This window comes from Parasteatoda tepidariorum, chromosome X1, assembly GCF_043381705.1.
Source record: "Parasteatoda tepidariorum isolate YZ-2023 chromosome X1, CAS_Ptep_4.0, whole genome shotgun sequence".
NCBI classification, from domain to species: domain Eukaryota; kingdom Metazoa; phylum Arthropoda; class Arachnida; order Araneae; family Theridiidae; genus Parasteatoda; species Parasteatoda tepidariorum.
The window spans coordinates 40,945,453-40,969,724 of NC_092214.1; the positions used below are offsets into that span (position 1 = coordinate 40,945,453).

The 24,272-nt window shown below is 28.2% G+C and overlaps 1 protein-coding gene and 1 long non-coding RNA gene across 3 annotated transcripts in view; one reads left to right on the forward strand and one right to left on the reverse strand.

Annotated features, from left to right (window-relative positions):
* LOC107439184 (neurabin-1) overlaps nt 1-19,944 on the reverse strand; it is a 73,470-nt gene extending 53,526 nt beyond the window's left edge. For both annotated transcript variants that reach the window (XM_016051689.3, XM_016051688.3), the window contains exons 1-7: nt 19,804-19,944; nt 18,361-18,485; nt 12,719-13,850; nt 6,682-6,813; nt 6,505-6,602; nt 5,641-5,772; nt 3,165-3,256 (exon numbers count right to left, since the gene is read on the reverse strand). In XM_016051689.3, the coding sequence (XP_015907175.1) occupies nt 3,165-3,256; nt 5,641-5,772; nt 6,505-6,602; nt 6,682-6,813; nt 12,719-13,754 (1,490 nt within the window). In that variant the 5' untranslated portion in view covers nt 13,755-13,850; nt 18,361-18,485; nt 19,804-19,944. The remainder of the gene's footprint in view (nt 1-3,164; nt 3,257-5,640; nt 5,773-6,504; nt 6,603-6,681; nt 6,814-12,718; nt 13,851-18,360; nt 18,486-19,803) is intronic.
* Nucleotides 19,945-20,406: 462 nt separating this feature from the next.
* LOC139427027 (uncharacterized) lies at nt 20,407-24,198 on the forward strand. The gene is made up of 2 exons (XR_011638161.1): nt 20,407-20,548; nt 24,038-24,198. It is a non-coding gene; the product is annotated as an uncharacterized lncRNA (long non-coding RNA).
* The last annotated feature ends 74 nt before the right edge of the window (nt 24,199-24,272 follow it).

The window sequence follows — 24,272 nt, forward strand, 5'->3', positions numbered from 1 at the left end:
AGCAAATATTTTTAAAATTATTTAGCAGTAAATGAAAACTTTTTTTTTTTTTTTTTAGAAAACAAAACTTTTATACAAAAGTTTCACCATTCTTATAAGCTTCTCTATGCACAGATTAGTAGACTTCGTCTGACATACTAGCAATTTTTGTTGATCAACTGGTTACCTCTCTTAAATATGTAGGTTTTCAAGTATCTCAAGATTTTAAAACCAAACAGCCAATAAATAAGTATTACCCAGGGATATACGCCAAACTCATAAAATTTAACTAAAAAGGAAAAGTGTTTCATCAGGCAGGCCGCATCATTGGATACGGCGGACAAAATTTTACAGCATGATTGATCACGGAATTAATTATTTGTTTCAAATGACAAGTTCTACACAAAATAAATTATTATACGTTTAAAAATCATTAAAATAATTATTAAATATTCGATAAATTAATATATGCGATCTTACTTAAAATCAGAAATTATGTATTTCAATAATTTTCATCATAACTTTTTAAAATTCAACTGTGTACAATTGTGCATAATTCAAATGCAACACAATCAATAATGCATTAATTACATTAATAAATACCAATTTAAAATGCTCGCATTTTATGTAAACCAAGAGATTAAGAGCCTAAATATAATTAAAATAAGTTAACAAAATATATTAAATTGATTAAAAGAATCTTACTAGGCGCAAAATTGTACCATATAGGACAATCGCGATCGCATCACATCGCCTTATCGTAATTTGATTTGAAATACCTAAATAATACAAAATCAAATGAATAAACAGCAAAAAATCCTTACAATAATTAAAAAAAATTAATAATAATTAGATAAAAAAAATCTTGATTTGTGCAAAATAGTAAAACACAAAAAAAATCACGAATGTATCGTGTTTCGTTTGCTAATTTTTTAATTTCTAAAATTTTACCTATCAACTGACAAACAGCTAAAAATCTTAAAATTTTTTTTTAAATGATATAAAAAATATACAAATAATCTTACTTTGGGAAAAATTAAAGCATAAAACGATTGTTAACGCATTATTTATTTCATAATGATTTTCGCAATATCCCAGTTATAAATATATCAAATGATTAAGCAGCTAAATCAAATGATTAAAGCTGTTAAATAAAACATTAAATATAGAAGAAATAAAGCAGTTCGCACATTTCTTTTTTATCTATGTCCATGTCTCATTTTACGCAAACATCTGCTTATTTTAAAGTCGTACATTTCTGAGACTACAAATAAAGTTGTCCTTCAGCTGAAAGTGGTGATAAACTTCACCTTTAAGATAAATCATTTAAGCACTTCCCCCCACGCATTTGTTTTAGGCTACTTGAATATGCTTCTTTCTATTTTTTCCACACCTGCAGAAGAAAGGGGGACAGGGAATCATACTTTCGTCGATCCTTGTAAGAGTCTATTTGCGGGGTAACTGAGGGAAGGGAATTTGTCAACAGCTTTTTTGGTTGAAAAGGAGAGCATCTGTTGCGCTATTGTTACATTCTTGCAAACATTTTTCACCTGCATTGTCAATCCTTTTAACAACAAATTATGAAAATAAATTGCTTCAAAAGTTTGGACCCCTTATTAGTTAATTTTACTTTTTGCGCAATTTGCTATAACTTGAGAAATTTTTAAGCGAACTGAAATTTTTTTTACACGCAACTATAAAATTTGTTTATCCAGAGATAATTCTATTCAAAACATATATTTTTGCAAATATTTATTAATTTATTTAGGAATGATCAAAAACATTTTGAACTATAAGGTATGCAATTTTTTGCATCATTTTAAAGAATGTAACTTTATATGGCAAAATATAAAATTTGAGCAAAATTAGTCGAATAGTTCCTTCAAAATCAAATTTTAAGTATCTGGCTTTTCAAAATTCAATTTTTCAAATATATGTGACAAGAAGTCTTCAAATCTTGAAAAACAAAAATGGATATAGCTGAATGGTTTGATGCTAGTATTAAATTCAGAAGCTTTAAGTCTATGTAATAACAAAGTCATTTATAAAATGCCTGCTTTTTATCCGGTGAAAAAGTAACCGTATCTAGTGAAAATTGTAAGATTTCCCCACAAGCTCTTTCAACATTAGAGAATTTTGTCCTTATAGACAGTTCATAGACCCAACAATATAGATGGCAAGAAAAATATACAATGGTTAGAAGTATGGCACATAATTGCTGTTTTTAAAGTATGATATCCTCCCTTAATTGAATCGATGAGTTTGAAAACAGGTCATCTAAAGGGGATTTCAGATAGAGATAACTCGTTTTTTCTGACTCAACGATTCCATTGCTTTCTTAGTCTGTGGGAGACAAGAAGTTCTATGTGATAAATGAATACATAACGTTTTTGCTAAAGAGTTAAATAAATCAATTGAAAATTGGCTACTATGATTAATGACTTTTTTAAGTAGCCAATACCTGGACCATATGCCAAAAAACAATTCTAGCAATTTGCTTGCATGGTAAAACAGAAAGAGATAAAATGACAAACTACAAGGTAAAATAATAATTTAATAAATAGATAAAAGAATCTTATGCAAACATAATTCATTTCTGTAATGTTACCAGTATTGTTCATAAACTAATATAGTTATAACTATATTATATAATATATAACTGAAACTTTCAAAAACATTTAGTGAGAGAATTAAAAATGCATACAAATTAATATTTCGTACTACATAATTATTAAAACGTTTTCAGAAAATATAATGTAACAAAATTTTTAGTAAAAACTTATATCTTTGAATTCCATATATAGACCATATACCATAGAAATAAATAAAGAAATCTATGAAAATTTAAAAATGTTTAGAATTTTAGAAATATAATAAATAAAGAGCTAATGGGAAATAAAACATTTTATAACAACACAAAATTTACAAAGTTAACATAAAAGAATCATTGTCACAGAAGTATTTTTTTTAGAATAAAGAATTGTTTCACAAGTTTAAAGCAAACTTTAAATGACTGTGATCTGTAACCCTTAAGGGCAAGGGTAATATGAGTTAAAACACTTGAGGGTAATGCAAAAGCACTTCATCACTCTATAAATAAAACAATCTAAAATTTTTGAAGGAAATATCTGACTGTTGGCAGCTTTATAAAATATAACTAATATAAAAAGAGTGTCTCACTATACCTGCTGAGAAAGTGCTCAGCTTCTTCTTTGGTCATAAATTCAACTTTAGAGTCAGTAGTGGAATGCGATTTGTGGTTGGGAAAAGACTGCTCCTAAATGCACAAGTTGAATTAAAAAAAAAGACAAGCATAAAAATATGAGATAAACACTTTCTAAGAATTAGAATTAGCTTATGTCTAAATACTTAGTTATCATTCATTCATCATTCATTTACAAATCATTTTTTCAAGAAAAACTTTAGTTGCATCGATTTTAAATGAATTAAACTTCGACATTACAATGATATAAATAGTGAAGTCAATCCAGTTTTATGATTTCAATTAAAAATAAGGTTAGAAATGTTTTTGAAAAAGTGGCAGTGAGCAATATGAATAGCTTTGTTGAAGAAGAAAAGGAACTGATGTTTACTGCTAAGCACAACACAGCAAAAAAATAAAATAAAATAAATAAATAAAAATAAATAATAATAAATTATAAGCCAGAAGAGCTAACAGGTGATAATATTGAAATACAACCTTATAATTTTAATAAAAAAAAAGAGGAGAAATTATTAAAAAAGTGATTTTTGGCGCTTTGAAGTGAGCTTAATTAAAGTTCCCTCCTTAATAGAAACTTATAATTATTATATAACTATTGATACTTTTGGAAGAATAAAACAATAGCAAGAATAATGGATAAAGTAGATTGGACTGAATGTAGAATTCAACACAAGAACAGAAAATAGTTAGAGGAATTATTGTTGTACATGGTTAAAGGAATTGTTATACATGGACATAGGAATTATTAAGCATGGTTATAGGAATTTTAATTATATCTCTCATTTTAAAATTTTTGTTCAGATTACAATCAAGTAAAATTTAAGAGTTAAAAATGGCTTTCTGTTCTTTTATTATTTTCTTTGCAATTTCAGTTTTATTTTTATATTTAATAGCTACTTTGCAATCCGTTTTTACCATTATTATTTTTATAAGCAACACTTTTGATAAACTTTTCTTATTTTACAAGGAAAAAAACTAATTCTGGAAACCAAACCAGATTCCAGTCATGGGTGGTGCACTTTATAGATACTAATTTTTATTTTATTTAAAAATATTGTACTAAGTCCCATATCCAGAAGTTCGTTTACCAGAAGGGTCTTTTTTTCCGGATACTTTTTAACAAACAAAACTTTTTTTTTTACACTTGCGACTTGGTTAAAAAAGTATGCAGGGATGAGAATCCTTTGCTTTCTGCTTCTTATTTTTACAAGACTTCCGATTTTTGTTTGACTTTTATCTGTAATCTGATTTCCGCTATAATATGGGGGAAAATGTATATCAGGAAAAAGAAATCCGGCATTTCACTAGAGCATGAAAAAAAGTGTATTTTTTCACGTCTCGCATAAAAGGAATATTACAGCCAAGAATCATGCACTTAATTTCAGAGTGCACAAAAATTTCAAATTTTGAAAATATCTGGATTTGAGATGAAATTGCTCTGACTAAAGCAGGTCATTAAGTGATAATTTAAAAGTGCAATTCAGAATTCGAGGATCCTAATAACATTATACTAAAAATGAAATCGAAGTTTTAAAAACTAAGTGAAAATCCCAAACTGTTGAAAATGCAATCAACAAAACCACATGGTCAATCAAATGACCACAAATTGAGTGCATCAAAAAGTAATTCTACAAATGCGTGATTCAAAATCTCCCATGTATGATGTAGCATTAAAAGAACTATGAAAATCTGTAACAACTGGCAAAAATTTGACAGTAAATATACAAGGGACTTTCCACAGTAGTGTATTGCTTGCAACAGTTTAATTTATAAGCACCATTGGAGTTAGAGAATATTTTTATGTTAATTCCTTACACAAGTATAAATAGCTTCATACAAATTTTGTCTTTCCCTAACAACCACACACTGTTAGTAAAACAGCAGTGTGCTTATCAATTTGATCTTTAAAAAAATAAAAAAAAAACAGTTTGGTTGAAACATGATTTAGGAAATGGAACTTTTTTAAGTTTTGTCCTATCTGAAAAATATTTATGTAAAAGCCAGCATCACTGTCGTAGGAAGCTTTTAGAGAGTTTATTATCTTTAGTTATGATTTGAGTTTTACGACTATCTTTGTATGTCATTGACCATGACTAAGAACAAAGTATATGCATTAAAATACCAATAAAAGCAAGAAAATTCTGCTAATATAGCATTTATTTGATTTTTGAACTGCAAGCAATTATGTAAATAATACCAATGAGCCATTCATCTTTTTCTTCACCATGGAAAACAAACATAACATAAATCTTAAAGTGGCTTAACATAAATTAGAACCAAATACTTTTTGCCTAAAAAACAATTTAAAAAAAAATAATATATTAAAATCTTTATCAATATACAAATATTAAGCCTTGCTTAAATTTGTTATTTTAGATGTAATATCAGTATCCTACTCCCAAGTCAGTTACAAATAATGAGTGATTTAGGCTTCTTACTGAATTACTGACATGTTGAGATCTTAAAACAAAAAATAATTCATGATCCCGTCCTTCAAATTCTGCTAATGTTTCACCAGCAGCATCTCGTAAGTCACTTGAAATGGAATAAAAGTCACGAGATTCATTCAACTGAAAAAAACAAAACAAAAACAATCACCTAATCACCAAAAAAATATAGTTTTTCCAAATTTTTAAGAAACATTTTTCATGCTTAGTAAACTGTAACAACAATACTTTTGAGTGATTTTCTCAAAACGTTAACTTTTGCATGAGACAATTAGGAAAAAATCATATCATAATTAACTTAATGATGATAATTTTAACATTAAGATCATAGGATTAAGTACATAAACAGCCAGCAATGAAAAAAACTTTAAAAATAAAAAAATTGTCACAGTTTTCAATTGTATTTGCATGGAAAAATGTAATTAATGTCCCCACACTCAAACATTTTAAAAATACATGACTTCTATATTAATAAATAAATATGGAAAAAAAATATTTTAAATAATATTTAAATGAAAATTAAATTAATGTTTTTTAAGAAAATAGATTATATCAAGAATTCTAAAGCAATAATTAATAATTTAAATAAGAAATTTTACTTTTTCATAGAAAATGGATTTTTTTTTATCACAGATTCTTTTCTAACCCATCTTTATCCCATAAGTAAATTTATATACAACCTGTGAACATTAGTAATTCAAATTATTGTCTATGGTGCTTTTAATGAGAACATAAACTTTTATTTGAAGCAAAAGCAATCTAACATCTGGAGATGTGCTTGTCATAGGAAGATAGTAAATAAATATTTATATAACAAGTATCAACTATTAAAGTTAGTAAAAAAAAAACAAATACCTCCATAGGACATGGATTTTCATTTTTTTTCTTCCAAGCACTAGGATCTTTTGCACTAATATTTTTCCAACTTTCATTTAAAGGTTCAGATTTCTTACCTTTTTCAAAATAAATAAATAAAATAAACATTAACTTGTATTAATAAAAAAAAAAAAAAAAATGTAATAAAACTATTACCATAAGAAAATTCCTGTTTTTCACACTCAACAGAACTTTGTTCAATAGGTATATCATCAGATACTAAAGATGTTCTTTCTGTAGTCGGGGTGGATTTGCAGTCAAATTTCTTTTCAGGCACTAACTCACAGTCTAGGGAGCATAAGTAATATGTTGTTAAAGATCAAGAATTACTTAAATTAGAATATAAGAACATTATTATCCTACAATGAGAAAATTACACAATCGAAAATCCCATACCCTGTTATCTGTGGTTTGAAAGGTTGTCTTCACTGGAATTTGCAGAATTAAAAGTTAAACAAACTAAATGCAAAAAATTTACTAGAAAACTACTGTAAAAAAAAACTCTGATTGATTTCTTCACTTAGTTTAGAAAATAATTACCAAATATAAAAAGTTTTTTCAAATTATTGAAAACAAAATTTGTTAGAAAATTTTTCTAGTAAAAATATGATTAGATTTATTCTAACTATGTTAAGTAAAAGTTTTATTCAATTTCAAAAATATAAAAAATATACTTATCACAATACCTCATTAAAAAGTGATTACTTAATTGCTAAATTTAAAATTCATTTGTCATAATAATGCCTTATAAAAAATAAAAAAAACAGGAATTTTAAAACTACAACAAAATGAGCAAAAAAAGTTTACTAAATCAAATGAACTTTTGAAAGGTGGTGACTGTCATTCTTTGCTTTGTTTTAGAGTCCTTTTGCAGAATAAATGCTATTAATGAGGAATAAACAAAATAGCTGTTCTAGAACCTAGACAATTGGATTTCTAGTTTTAGTTTCAAAATTCTGTTTTAAATATAAGAACAGGATTCTGCCAAATTTACCAAAAAAGTCAGGCCATGATTACCTCTAGCAGCATCTCAATAAAATACGTATAACAATTTCTGTCACATGCCCAGGGCTGGATCAAGAGCCTTAGAGGCCCTAAGCACTTAAAATATTTTGATGCTCTGATGCTTTGCTGATTTGAGTGAAAAAAATATTTTTATTGCAGGTCTCAAGCTAATATTCATGTGAAAAAATTATCGAACTTTAACGAATTTTTATAGAGAATAAAACAACATACAAAAGCTCAATACAAGCAGGATAACTGATTCATAAAAACAAAGAATTTTTTTTTTCCATCTCTGAGAGTGTTGGGAAACCTGTGACAATTCTCCTTGAATTTATAAGTTTTCTCATTGCCTTCAGCATTTATTATTAACTCAATTAACTAGCTTTCGTGTTTGTAACGATGGTAACATGCAATCTAAATTTCTACTTCCCGACTGGCTAGAGTACACAAATCTGTACTTGAGCTCCGTGCTTATTGAGAATACAAGTCGTTTCCTGACCGCAACAAACAGAGTTTATTACCATTTTATCAAAAACGTATCAGAAATAGATATTTTGATCACTTTCTATGTAGTCAAAGTACAAAATTCAACTTGTATTCAACTGACGAAACAAGTTACGATTTCTCCCGAAACATTGAAAGCTAAGTTTATCGTCATTTTATCACGAAAGAGAATTTTTCATTAAACAAAGCTTAGATTTTTTTTTTTTTGCCTTTTAAGTAGAATCCTCAAATTTCAACTGTGTCTGGAATTAACTCTGTGTCTGATGACAATTCAAGTTACATTTGCTTCCTATGCGAAACAAAATTCATCTCCATTTCATTGACAGTCAAAATTTCGACCCTTTTCAAACATTAACAGGTCCAAAACTAGAAGAAAAATATAAAATTAAAACTTTAAGAGCTATGTTTTTTGGGTGGACTGAAAATAAAAAAAAACTTTTTATTTTTGACACATCTAAAATGAAAAATATAGGTGCATCACTTTCTCAAGATAGAGATAGATAGAGGGAGGGGAAATTAAAAAGGGGGGAAATTAAAAAGGGGGGAAAGTACAAAATTTAAATGTTGGTGGAATAGTATTGAAGAAATCAAGTTCCAAATATACGACTTTTAATAATTTATTATCTCAGAAACTGTTCTATCTAATTACATATTTAACAATTTGATACCTTACAATTTAAATTCCCTTCATTAGATAAAATATATCATATTAAATATTATTTTACATGGAATTATATTCGAATAAACAAATTTTACAATTGCGCTCAAAAACCTTTATGATTCACTTATCAATTCTCCAGATATAGCGAAATACGCAAAAAGAGAAAGTGGTCCAAACTTTTACTCACTCTCCTTTATAATTTATTGGTACAATATTTTCCAGATTGTGGTGAATCCCCCCTCCCATATTTTAAAGGTCAGAATACCAAATCTGTCGAAAAAATTAAGTTTTTAATCTGTTGTGTCTGATTTCATAACTTTAAATATCATCAGCACTAATTAATTAGCTTATTTAAGGTTAAGTCCTATTACTATTAAGATTTAGTCTGTGAAAATGCGATCATTAGATCAGATCAAAAGTTATTCTGAGCTTTCACTTTTTTGTTTTGCTCACAGTATGTCAAATTTGGCCATTTTAACTGGAGTAGAGCACCATACTTCTCTTAAAAACAAATTATTTATTTTGTCTAAAATAAAATTAAACTCTTATTACATTATAAAATATCTCTACTTCTTCCATATTAATTTTGAAATTAATCAAATTATTCCATTGACAAGTATACTTAATTGGCAGTTGAAGCATTCAATTTAAAATCAATTAATTTAAGAGACTTACTCCATGATAAATAAAAATCCCATTATGTTGTAACAACATTTTCAATAATCTATAAATGGGAAGGGGGAATACAAGTTAAACTAACTTGTTGTTACTTTTTACGTCAGTCGTTAAGTCTTCGAAGAATCTCAGGGGGTTCTTGCTTCTTTTTCTAGCCTTATTAAATTATTAAAACTTAAAAATGATGAATACTTTTAAAGTCAAACAAAGTCTCCTTGAATATGAAATAAACAAAAAAACATACCGAGTCAAGATAGAGTCGCACTGTTTCTACCTATTTAAGTTTCAAATGTTCAATTTTCTAGAGTAGGCAAAAAATTAGTAACTGATCTCCTAATCATGCAATTGGTTTAAAAGAATATGTCAAGGAACCCCTCTTTTATTCGCCCTCCCATTTTTTTGTAACAGATGTTTCAGAGATGAAAAGAATGCTTTGACATGTCAGTGTAGTAAATTAATTCGTTACTCTAGTTTACACAAAGCTTCTTCCCTGCTCTAGTTTCGTATTTCAGACCTCAGCTATCCACCGATGTTTCATATATACTATAGACTATGTAGGTGATCCGTTAGGAAAGAGCATTGGTCATCTTGTGATGGGATACTGGCAATACACAACTTTCATTCCCCCCGCGAGATTGAAATAAATGGAATGCAATAGCAATTTAGCTTAAATCATGATCTTGTGTAAAAGCTAATAATTGAATAAAAATGCGTTAAAAATATTTCTAGAAATATTTTTTTTATTGGAGCTTCGTGGTGCCCCCTAAGCTCTGGTGCCCTACGCACGTGCTTAGTATGCTTAACGGCTAATACAGCACTGCACATGCCCTCTAAGTAGTGTAACATCTTCAGACCTGAGAAGTGAAATAAATTAGTAGGAAATCTCGATTGTTAAAGATAAGAGAAAAGCATTGCTAGTTGCTGACACAGAATGTCACCAGATCTGCTTTAATTCTTTTGAAATGTGTCAGATTATATTCGATGATTAAAAGTGTTGTTCATGATTTGAAAGATCAGGAATTAAATTAAAATAAGTATTAATTTAATCCTGATGTTCTTTTAATTCTTTATATGGAAGTCATTACAGTGGCGATGGTTTTATGAGTGGATGGCATTGTCTTGTTTGTTCCAAATTAAAAGACATGGACACTGAAAATGCTTCTCTATTTGGTATATTGCAATGTTAGACAGCAACACAGCATATAACTGATTGACCTAGGACAGGGATGGCGAACCAATGGCACGAGACACAATATTTTGGGCATGCCACCGTTGTTATTACACTATGAAGCATATGTATCAATTAAATAAAAATTTACAAAAACAAACAAAATAAATAAACAATTATTAGCAAAAAATTAACAATTAATGCCAAAAAAACAATTAATAACCATAAAAAACAAGCCAACAATATGTTATGAGCAAAAAAAATAATTTATTGTCCTGCTTAAACTAACATCTTTCAACCTAATATAAGTTATTTGTCATCTAATCTACAACAACTGAAGTCACACTGATGTTACTTTAAGTTGATTTACGCATGTAATTGAGACATTGCAAAATGTATTTTTTTCATAGTAAATAAAGAGTTTTGAGTTGATAGCATTTAGTATAATTATTTTCCCAATAATCACGAAGTCAAAATTATTTGACGGCACGTCTATGACCTCATTAAACAATTCTTTAGAAAAATGGCACGTTGGGGCGTAAAGGTTCGCCACCCCTGACCTAGGAGGAGCATAAGATTTAAAATATATATATATATATATATATATATATATTTGAGGAGAAACCCAGTTCAATAATCAAGTGCTTCAAAATTGATTATTCAAATCCACAGTTCAAAATTCTTGTGTCATAACAATATAATATTCAATAACAATACAATATAAATATATAATAATAATAGAACATGTGATTGACAAATAATACCATGTGGAACACTGGTAAAAAATGATTTCTGAAATTAAGTAATTTAAAAGTAGCCTAAGTAAGAATACATTCTTAGAGAACCATGAAATGTCCTATAATCTAGTGTCAATAAATGTTGGATATACAATTGGTTTTAAGTTTTATCAGCTGAATCTATGCTTATAGGTTTGTTTACAACTCATCAATATGGAGAAAAAGATATGACATTATTACATGAATAAATAATAATAAGATTGATCAGCAATGTCTGTAGCCTCTGTTCTCATGATATATAATTTTTCCCACAAAAAACTTCCTAGCTTATTTTACTTCTTACAGATATTTTAAAAATCAGATATCTGTAAGAAGATATATATTATATAAAACTTTTAGCAGAGATATGTTATATAAAACTTGTACCACTGCTTAATGAGTATAAAAAAGTTTTAACTGTTAAATTTTTTGCTTTATATATCGTGGAACCTTATTGATTTGTACAGAAAATTTTGTGAATCTGTAATGTATGCATATTTCACATAAACTTTTTTTCAAAGTTTTCCAATAAAAATTGAGATTTGCTTTCAATCATTTACTTCATTATTGTCTCAATCTTCATTACAACACAAATAATTATTCTTTTAAACCTCTAAGCAGGCAATAATTATGTGATTTATGGAGAAATAAAATCATTGATATGCCTAGATAACATCTACTAAGAAAAGCAATAGAATAACTATCAAAAAGCAATTAATTACTTAAAAGAAAGATTTAAAAGCATAGCTGCCAACATAGATAATAAAAAGTTCAGTAGATTTTACACGTTGGGAATTTTATAGTCATCAAAATAAAATAAAAAACTGCAGTATTTTCCAGTTATGGTTCACATAAAATATACTTGAAATGTTATGTATTATGTTTAATCATAATTTTGAATAATGAAAGGCATTTAATACCTCAAAGATATTTTGAAGATTTTTTACTCAATTTAAAAAGGGAGTTGTGTATAAAAATAAAATGAAGATTTTAGAACAAAAAATTTTTTTCCCACTGATTTCTATAAATGAGATTTAAATATTCAAATAAGTAATAATTTGTGCAAAAAGTATATTTCAATATGGTTTTTTTTTAGGAAACTTACACAATTTTAGGGAATTTTATAAAATGAACAAAAACCATGAGAATTTTTATTAAGGCAGTTGAACAGGAGAAACTGACAAAATCCAGTAGTCTACTGGAAAATCCAGAAAGTTGGCAGCTATGTAAAAGTGGTGTAGTTACATGTTAATGTCTTATAGGGATTTGTAAATCATGTAAAACATGCCAAAATGAAATATTGAATATTTTATAACTGATAAAAAAAGTTGGGTTAAAATTAGAAATGTAATAAATAAAATTGAAAAAGTTATGCATGGACTTAAAGCAAATATTAAAACTTACCCAAATCAGTACTAACATTAGGTTTATTAACCTCAGTGTCAGTGTGCCCTATGAGATTATTATGATTTCCTGGCTTTGTGCGCTTTTTTATCACTTTTGCATAGATTGGAAATGAAGTATCAATATTAGATTCAACAGAATTAGGAGGCACCATGCATTTATCTGAAAGATTTGTTGTGTTGGCATTATTGTCCTCTTGGTTTCTCATAACAAAACTGTTAACTTTTGATGCTTGATTAGAAATAGGTTTATTGTTCTCTTTTGAAATACCAGGAATTTCTTCATATATAGGAGAATTATGAGAATAATTTCTATGAATTTCAGAATAAATTTGGGTACTATCTATATCACTTGGTAAATCTGGTAATATATTTGGCCTAGAATTACCAGATCCAAGTTTCTCTTCAAAACTATTAGGAATAACAGCCTTATGTCTGTGAGAAAAAGGTAAGCTAGGTAAATCTTCATCAGATGATATATGACTAGAATGACGATTTGAAGAACATTGAATTTTATCTTTTTCTGCCAACAAGACTTTTGAGGAACAACTTGTATCCGCTGAACACGGATGTTTTGACTGTTCTAACTTACCACTTTCTTTATTTTTTTCACCAAGTTGCTCAAAAATAGCACGGGCATTGCTAAAACGTTTGTGCAATCCTTCAGTATCATTTTGTATGATCTTGTTTTCTGAATCAAACACACAACTATTATCTTGCTCAGCAGCCTGAATATTTTTCTTTTGGCTGTCTTTACTACCAGTTGGTGAGAAACAAGGTTTAGAACCATCAGCTCGGTGAGGAGAAAGTGACTGAAATAAAGTAGCAATTGAGCTTACTTTGCTTCCCAGTCTACGAACAGCTTCAGACTTTGAAGCACTAGAAGATAATTTTGGATCCTGGTTAATATTCTTTTCTTCAAAACTAGACTTCACTTTGCTAACAAAGGGTTGACTATCAGGAGTTTGAACAGTGCCTTCTAACCATCCAGTACGAGATCGACTGGCAGCTAAGATTTCTGCTCTTACATCTGCCATTGGTGATAGATAATTAGCACATTTTTCAATTTTCTCAAACTCTCTGATCAAAAATGCAGTATAAAGAGTAAATAAAAGAGTTGTTAGTTCACAATTCTGAAAGATAAAGACATATATTTCAATTAAAAAAAAAAAAGAATACAAATGTGAATAGAATAAATATAATAGCTTAAAATAACATAATAAATAAAATATCAGCTTTAATAGCTGGCTGATAATTAAACTACATTAAAAAACAAAACTTAATAAATATAAACATTATCAAGAATGTTATTGACAAGACTATTTGAATTTACAACATAATCATTACAAAGTGACCTCATCACACATTGATTATTCAAAGGGGCAATTTGAAAATTAAGTGTTGTAATAAAAACTTTTAAAAAATTGTGAGAATTTAAAAGCTCAAGAATAATGTGCAAATATAATACAGTACAGAACCATTTATCCAGCATCCAGAAAACCCGGAAACCAGAAAAATTTTGCCCAGTTTTCCCACTATTTTGAACTAGACAGATTGAGGAAAAAAAGAGGAAATTTGACTCCTCTTTGAAGTTAAAGGAAAATGTGTGTGGGAGTATTTTTCTCTCCATTCTTTGAGAGAAAATTTCAATATTTCTTTCGCGATCTTGAAGATCTTTAGGTCATGAGGGGGTAGGGAAGATACAAATGTTTCATTTTCTCCTGTGTGTCAGTAACAATGGTTCTTCTGATGAGCTGTAGATTTCGGATACTACTGGCATAAATTGAGCACGTCAAAATGCAATTAGTTCAATTTTACGAGCAGAAATTATATCAACTGAGAATTCACCCGAATTTTTAAAAACCTCATGGAAATCAACAGCACTTGCAATAAAAAGTCAAACAAACGATGTTGAAAAAACTATAAAATCGTTATCTGAATTTGCGACAAAATCCTCACTCATATCCAAATTTAGTGTTCTTAGAAAAATAAATAAAAGAAAGAACATGATTCCTAAGGAGAATTATCTTTTAAACTTTCGCAATTTCGATCTTTTTTAAACTTTTATAATCAATTTAAAATTCGAGCTGAACCGGCCATTATCAAATTTTTCATATTGTTAAACGAGAATAGAGAAAACTTGAGCATTTCTATACCCTCCAATTCGCGAGAAAAATCATCTTTAAATATAATTCTGGAGAAGAAATAAAAAGTCCTTTGAAAATTTCTGCAGTAAAAAAAAGATTAGAAAGACAGTTAAGAAATTTTGGTTTTCTTTAAAGTAAAATTTCTTAATTCACTACTCTTAATTTTTTATTGTTTTCAAATGAGAATAGAAAAATCATGAGCATTTCTTTCCTTTTCAGTGTACGAGAAAGACACATTTTGAATATAATTCTGGAGGAAAAAAAAGTCCTTTGAAAAATTCTGCAGTAAAGAAAACCAAAATTTTGTAATTCACTATTCATAATTTTCATATGAGAATAGAAAAATTATGAGCTGTTCTTTCCTCTCCTAAAATCTTTAGAAAATTTCTGCAGAAAAGAAAATTAATATTTTTTACTTCCTAAAGAAAAAATCTTTCTGCAGGACCTCTGTAACACACTGCGACAATGTTGCTGTGATTTTGCCACAGGGATAACAAAAAAAAATTTTTTAATCACCTGTTATATTTATCTATTTGACATCGATTAACCAAACAATATTTTTCAATTGAATAAATTCTGATTCTTCAGAAGCGCAGTATACTTGCAAGTTTTTCTGGATGTGGAATCACATCTGCTTTCGTTAATAATTGTGTGTTTTTATATAAAAAAATAAAATAAAAGGAGAAGTTTGTTTATTAATCAAAGCTCAAAATAATTTATTACTAATAGCAGACAATTGTTTTATGAAGTATATTGCTGAAGCATAGGGCTGAAAGTTGCACCAGTGTATTATTGCTGCCACCAAAAATATGCAAGAAATTATGGTACTTTTAATTCACTTTAAATAACTAAATGATTTAAATCAATTATTCAACATTTTGTTTGAATATTAACAGGGCTGTATGCATCTTGAAAATAAGAAGGAGCTGGCATAGATAGTAAAACCATTTCATTTGTAGATTCCTTAAAAAATTAGAGCTTTTACCATTTATTATTATGAATTATTCACCACTATTTTTTCCCATATGATGAACAGTTCTATACTAATGTTTAACTTTAAATAAATCTTGGTAGTCTGGGATATTTTACTTCTCCCAAAAACAAGGTAGATATGAACTGGTTTTACTACAAACTTTTTCGCTTATAGGGTAATAAGAGCCCTGTGAGTGATACTGGGATACAAAGAGCCCTGTATTAAATAATGAATTAAAAATCAAGCAACATAATTTGAGTCACACAATTTCCAACAATGTAAATATCATAAATGTGACTATTATTAAATGCTATAAATTAACAAATTGGTTTCTATAGTGTGTGCTTCCACTAACTCTATTTCAAATAATTGTCTCTTTATCTTTAAGAAGAAATTAAATATTTCCTGCCAGTCAAAAGCCATTCTGTTGCCAGGTAAGAATATTTGGTTGAATATCTGCTAATATGCTTACTGATGCTTAGTATGCGTTATTTTTCTAAAATATTATCTACTAATAAATTGAAAATCTACTGTAAAATGAAAAATGTAATTGTAATTTATGTAAATATATATATATATATACAGTGGAAAGTCTCATATCCAAAATCGTCAGGATTTCGGCAAGTCTGGAAAAATCTATTTTCCGAATAATAGGTCTAAGGTAAACAGACATCAAAAAATCCTTAATCATTAAAAAATAACAAAAAGACAATAATTAATGCCAATTCCAAACAACAAATAAATCAACATGGTTGCGCTATTTTTGCAACTTTTGTTACAGATTTCTACATGGTTTTTAACATCTCAATATTTTAACATGCCATTATAACATGCTGCAAATTCCGAATCACGCATTTCGATTAGTAATCATTTTTTGATCAACTCGATTAACGATGATTCCACAGTGACTCTGTGCGACATTGAAGATCATTTTTCAGTAGTTATTAAAACGGATGTTCACTTGGTTTTTAAAATTTCAATGCTAAAATATATTATTTCGTTCAGTAAACTTCGAATCACACATTTTGGCCTAAATTATTGACTATTCACCCACAATTCCACATGGATTTACCATCACACTTTTGTCAATTATTTTGCCAGATTTTCATAGTTTTTTAATGATATATTATCATACACTGGAAATTTCGAATAGCACACCTGTAGAATTACTTTTGATGCACTCGATCTGTGACGATTTTATAGTCTACCTGGTTTTGTCAATCACATTTTTAACAGTTTGAAATTTCCACATAGTTTGTTAAATTCTGATTTCGTTTTTAAAAAAATATTATGAACCACAAATTTCGAATCGCGCTTTTGAGTAATAATTTAATAACCTGTTTTAGTTATGACTATTTAATATCAAATCTGCATTTTTTCCAAAATTTAAAGTTTTTGCGCCCTCTGAAATTGAGTATGTGATTCACGGTGGTAGTAATCCTTTTAGGTGAAATGTTAGAAAAAAAAAAAAATTTTTTTTCGGGCCGTAGAGAAATCCCGAATTTCATTTCTGTGGTCTAATTTTTTTTCTTTTTCAGATTATAGTGGAATTGGATTAAAAGCGAACAAAAATCAGGAGTCCGGTAAAAATCATAAGAAAGGGGAGGTTACTCATCCCTGTAGACTATTTTTTAATAGGTAGCAAATGTAAAATAAAAGTTTTTTTCTGGAAAAGGGAAATGATTTATTTTTATTTTGTTTGTTCAGAGTGTCCAGAAGAAAGGTCCTTCTGGTAAACAGACTTCCGGATATGAAACTTTGAACTGTATATATGTATTAGGAATATTACATATTTCTCCCAAAAATACTTATTAGTTTAATATACAGATCTTAATTTTTTTATCTTCTAGCTCTTTATCTGTTACGAGTAAACAAACTATAATGTTATGTCCATAACACAAAATATTACATCTTAAACACCAATATTTTAAAAAATTATTTGCTTGAAAAAAAAAATGTTGATAGCATTTAACTTGCCATTAACACAATAAAAAAAAAAAGACTAGAAAAGATTAAAATTAATAATGATTAATTTAGACAAAATAATAATTTTTACTTGCTATTTAACTTTTGTTATGGAGTTGACAAAAAAATTTGTTGATAGAAATTTTAATTATATTTTTTAAAAATTCATTTCTCCTAACAAAACTGCAGTATAATCTTACTAAAAATATTTCAAACAGATTAAAGGCTAATACTTTGTTAAATATTAAAAGAGTATGTTTGATTAATTTCTCCCATTTCTTGAACTAATATGTCTAGTTTTTAAACAAAAATTCATGTTTTAGTTGAGTATTAGTATAAATATAATATTTTAGCTTTTATATAGTAAGCTTTTAAAATATATGTGATACATTAATATTGGTAAAGTTTGAAAGTTTAATATTTTGGTTTTCATGGAATTGTCTAGCAATAAATTGCATTGACTTATATCAGAAAAAAAAATTAAATTACTCAGCACTTGACGTGGGAAAAGGAACTGGAACAAGTACAAATAAAATAAAATTAAGAAGAAAGTTTTACCTAAAGAATCTTTTAAATTATCAGACATACAGCTTCCCTTTTAAGCAGTGAGATGTCGAAGTAGAACCCACAGCTTAGATGTTTTTGATAAACATGCAGCAGTTTCTTAGCAACACTCATTTGAACTAAAAAAAAAAACTATGATGAAAAATAATTAAAAATTAGAGCTTTTAATTTACAGTTTCGAAGTCAATCAAACATGATCATATATAAAGAAGTTCAAAATAATCTTTCAGTCAGTATAAATGTTTTCTACAATTATATTTATTCTATTCTATACACATAAAAACATTAGTGGTGCACAACCTACGGCTCATGACAAAACAATAAGAAAATTATTATAATTTTTTTGTTTGTTGTTAAACGAGACATAAAAACACTTATGTTAGACACTCTCTACCTTGCAACTTTTTGAAAAACCAAAGAGAGGGGGGTCACTTTTAAATAAAACGAATAAAAAAAGAAATATTCGCATCAGAAAGAGAATGGGCAAAACATTAAAAACTATTTTATAAAGAAAAAAGACCAATATTTAATTCAACATATAAAAGGATGATTTCTTTTTGCCACTAGCGCCAAAATAATGGCCAAGCCTTGGCTATTATTTATTCTATTATATAGAATACTCTCCCACCCGATAAACTCAAAGTAACACCACAGAAGAGAAATTAATTAAAAGGCATACCTTGCAGCCGTCACCTGGTCAAACCTCTACAATATTTATACACTCATAAATTTTAATTTTTGCATATTCAAAATCCCTTTGGCATCTTGGTAGTTGTAGTTTATGTGAACAGATGCTAATATGAAAATATCCCTCACAAAGAAAAAGGATTAATAAAAAATGTGATCAATGACAAAAAGAAAAACTGTTTTAAACAGGAAGGAACATACTGTTACTGCTATGAACATACATATTAGATACTATATATTTTCGTAACTTTTTTGTTTCTTAAAAAATTATAAACTGCATAAAAATTTACAGTAAAAACAGTGAATAGGATAAACATGAGAATAACTTAAGGTTTACAGAAAAGAAATATTTTCCAGTTTCACGCCATTAAAATATATAAAAAGTATTGTATAACCTTAACTGCTCATAAAGAATTGATAATATTAAAGAATAAACAAACAACACAACTCTAACCGCACGTAAATAACACATTCTTCAAATTGATAAGTAGGATTCTTATAAAAATATTTAATACAGTAATCAGAATAACCCTGAAAAACTGAATATTCGGCAGGATCACATAATAGAATATTTTCCAATCTTTTGAATACAAAAATTTCTTTTCTTATTTTAGAATCGTTCAAGACTAGAAAACTAAAAACTTCATGATTTTCGAAGCATTTGCAAGTTTTTATGACTAGTCTTTGTATATTAAATATTACTCATGACCTTTACTTTTATTCGAAACAAAAGTAAAATATACTATTTACTTTTTCATATATTTTGGAAATACTTTAAAAGTTTTTTCTCCTTTTTCAGCTTGACAGCTTCTAGTAGTAATACAAAAACCTGATTACAGAACTACAATTCCATTTTTTCAGTTAGCCGACTTTGGAAGATGTCATGGTCACAGTTTTACTCTGCTGTTGGTCACAATAAAGAATCGTAACAATTATAAATCCCAAGGCTTATCAGTCTACTACAATATCAGAGAAGAAGACTGTACAGAAACAAGCAGCAGAAATTGGTTGTCTTGTTATTAATTTTGAACTGCTGAAAAGAAACTACTGCTGAAAAAAACATCTATCTAAATGTATTATTTTGCAACCATAGGTTAAATTCAGATTGTAACAGAAAAAATTAGAAACCACCATGAGGAGGATAGGAACAAACCAATCTCAGGTCCAGATTTTACAGAGAGTTCAATTTAACGTCCAGCGTCGTATGTAACTTATGAAAACAGTTCCAGGATACCGGATCTATCGAGAGACAGATTCTTCAGACCTCAACCCTATAGCGTTTCATACATTCCTGCTGTTTCATACCTTCCTACTTCAACCGAGTGATACGCACTATCATGCGTATGTAATACAATCATTGAATTATTATTTGCTTTGTATTGTATCAATGTATGTACAAATCAAATTTCATTAAAATCGGTCCTGTAGTTCTAGAGATAATCAACCAAGTCTAAAAATTCTCTTAATTTCGTACTCCAGTGTAGTGAAAGAATCGGTAAGTAGCACTTGTAATTACAATTCTAAGCTATTAAATTTGAATTAATTTATTGCATGCTTTTTTTATTATAAAATTATGAAGGGTTAGAAACAAAATTTCTTGCAAAAAGAAAACTCCAAAATATTGTATTAAATATAATTAGATTTTTTTACTGACAAATACTACAATGGGTTTTTTAATTTGGGGATATTTTTTTATCGCGAACTATGGATTTTAAACTTGCAAATTCTTTTATATATGAAGAAATATGTAGAAGTTTGCTCGAGTGGATATTGTGGAGTTCTGTTTCTGTTACTTGAAAGCAAAATTTTTTTTAGTTTCTCGCATTTGGAAAAATATCGATTTCTGAAGTAAAGTTTTTATTAATCTTTTTTATTTTATTTTTATAAAGTTTATTTTCTGGCTTATTTCCCTACAAAACAATGATTGGAGTTCATTTACTCTGAGCATTAGGAATAATCTTTTGTAGTTTTTTATTTGTGTACTTATTTTTGTTTATGTTCTTTTGGTTGCCTTGCTGATTGTTTGAATTGGAAAGATTACTGTATCGTGATCTGTAGCAGCATAAATGCAAAGTCAGGTGACCAATCAGAAACTAAAAAAGAAAAACATCACAGAAGGTGATCAACTCTAAGGGTTTAACTCATAACCATCCAAAAATGGACGATTAGTCAAATTTTCATTTTGTGATGTAGCTAAGTTAACCATCCTTATAAAGTCCTCTCTTTTTTGTGCTCTAAATACAGACAAAAATTGGTTTTGATGCATATGAAGAGGTTTTTCTTTTACTCAAGCTTACATAAAGCAGAGCTTGTTATGTAATAGAACAAGTTGAGCATCTTTCCTTGCTTCAGACATCACTTTATTTATGAGGAAAACAAGGGCTTTCAAACGTAAACAGTATAGAGACTCTATTTTGTATTGAGGATATTAAATATAAAAATATTCTTATAATTATTACTATAGTATTAACATAACTGCTTTTATCTTAAAGTGTGTGTATATATATATTTATCTTTTTACTTATTATTTTATTGGCTAATTTCAAATAGAATCCAATACACTGCAAGTTGAACATTCAGTGCTAGATAGTTTTAAATAGATGGAAATGCTGTGTAAGTTGGAAAAGGAATATGTATTATAAATTAAGATTTAAAATCTTATATACTATCTTTTTGGCATGTTTGTTGTTCTTAAATGGGGTGGCTAAGTGATTATGCTTGAAAAAATATTATTTATGAACCCAAAATCTGGGTTTGTAAGGGGGGAAAAAAACAGCTCATGCCATGTTTCATGAAAATAACCAATTTTTTCCCAGGTTTTTCTCAAATATATTCTACTTCCATACCAATGTGACGCCCGGTGGCTGAGCAGTAGCGCTTCGCGCTGTCGTGCCACAGGTCCCTGGTTCGATCCTCGGGCCGGGCAAGGTTGACTCAGCCTTTCATCCCTTTAGTGGGTCAATAAATGAGTGCCAAGCATGCTTGGGAACTAAACACTGGGGGTTCCGCGTTCGGCTGACCACCTGAACGGAACATCTGCATCTGCACCCCAGAGCCCAAGGTCAAGAGAACTGAGATGGGCACAGTATGCCTTGGCCCTCTAGGGCTGTCGCGCTGCTGAGTTTAGTTCCATACCAATGTATACTTAATGTAAGTTGATATAGCATTTACTGAAAAAATATTGCTTAATTTCACCAAAGGGATTAATATAAGAAATGGTTATGAGAATAACTATTTTCGTCATTTTCTGCTTTCTAAATGTGTAATGAATTGCATGGGGAGTTTCCATATCGTGATCTGTGTGCAAACTGCAGTCGCTAGAGTGCCAACAAGATTTCAAAATTTTAATTTAAAAAGACGTGTGGGTTTTCCGGGAGATGGGCTACGAGTTAAACCTCTCAAGTTGGTCCCCTTTTGAGATTTTTTTCTTAGCTTTTCACTGGCCAGAAGTTGCCAAGTCTTGGCAATTGCTCAGCTGCAGATCATGATACAGAAATCTTCCACTACTATTGACAGAATACAGAAAACTACTAAAATGTTACTTTGAAAATTATAATCTGTTAAGTGATTAGTTTTGAACTATAAATAAACACATCATTTGCTTTTAAGTTAATTAAGGCATACATTTATGAAATGAAGTGCACATATTGAGTTTTTGTAGCACATGGCATGTTTGTATTTTTTATTCAAAGAATTCTTTGTGTCTTACAATGTACAAAAAATTAAATTTTTTTTAACTTTTTGCTTTTGAACTGAATGAGAAAAGATCATGAATTTTAAACATTTGTTTTCTAAGCATTCCAAATTCTATGCATAGAGTAAAAAAAGAACTAAAAGTCTGAAAATACCTATGAACAAAAACTAAGAAAAATAAAAAAGTATATGCTAGTAAGTATAACTCTGTTTGAAAGTAATAGAAAATATTTTTTGCACAAACAGAAAATTTAAATTATTTACAAACATAAAGTTTTTTTTTTTACTATCAAACTGTTAAACTTCATATGTAAATCATGACAAAGAAAGTAAAATAATAATAAACAACAAATTAATGTAAAAATATTAAGAAAAAATAGATATTTGACAAAGTAGTTTCTTTTATCATTTTCTACTCTAGAAAATGTCTTTACAATTTTGAATATTTGAAAATGTCTAAATATCTTTATAATTTGAATATTTGTATACAAATATTCTGATCAAGAAAGTCGAAAATTCTGCCAAAAGTCAGAAGAATCTCATACCTGAAACATATAATTTAAGATTTTTTGAACATGCAGAAATGTTTTCGAGAATTAATAATTAGGATTTATTTTTTATTGGAACAACAGTGAACATATGTTCATTGTGTAATTTAATCTCTCTTTTGTTTTTAACAAAATTTTTACCAGATTAAATAATAGAAAACAAAAATAAGATTCATAAATTTTAAATAATATAAGTTTTTAGCACTTTTTTAAATTTAAATAATAAGCTTACTTTCAAGTGTCACGACAATTTAATTAAACTAAAAATTTAAGTATCAGTAAGTTTTACTCTTTTTCAGACCCGAAGTAATTTCACAGTTTGAATTAAAGTATTCAAAAATTAGAAAATACTTTTCAACAATCACTTTTTCTACAAAAATAAGCAAACTTATGTTTTCTAAAACTTTATCTTGTTAATATTTTTATTGTTTTTTGAGTTGTTGCAATATCGCTCTTTCCTGGATACACAGTATTTCTTACTCAATACCAAGTAAATATTGAGAATCATCTTAATAAATTTTTTTTAAAGAAAATTTCAAGTGTTTTCTTAAAGATCCTCCTTTTCACTGTGTGTTTACATAAAAATTTAATGCTTCCAAGGGGAAAAAAATTAAATATTTTCTTCCAGAACTTAACTATTTTTAAAGTTTTATTTATTATTATTTTAAGTAATAAAAGTAAGCTATCTCCATTGTGTTTGACTAACATATTTAAATTTGATTTTATTCTTTTTTACACTTTAGATATGAGGATGTTTGGGAAAGAAGTTCATCAGTATAATTATTCAAATTAAACATTTATGTATACAAAAGACTTCAGTTGTAAATTTTTTATATCTGTTGTGAAGAAGATTAAAAACTTTAAAGTATTTATGTATTATTTAAATAAAGGTTTTTAATTAACATGTTTTTGTATCATCATTGATTCTCCATTTTATTTTGTTTTATGACTATGATTTTTATATGCTAGTGTGAAAAA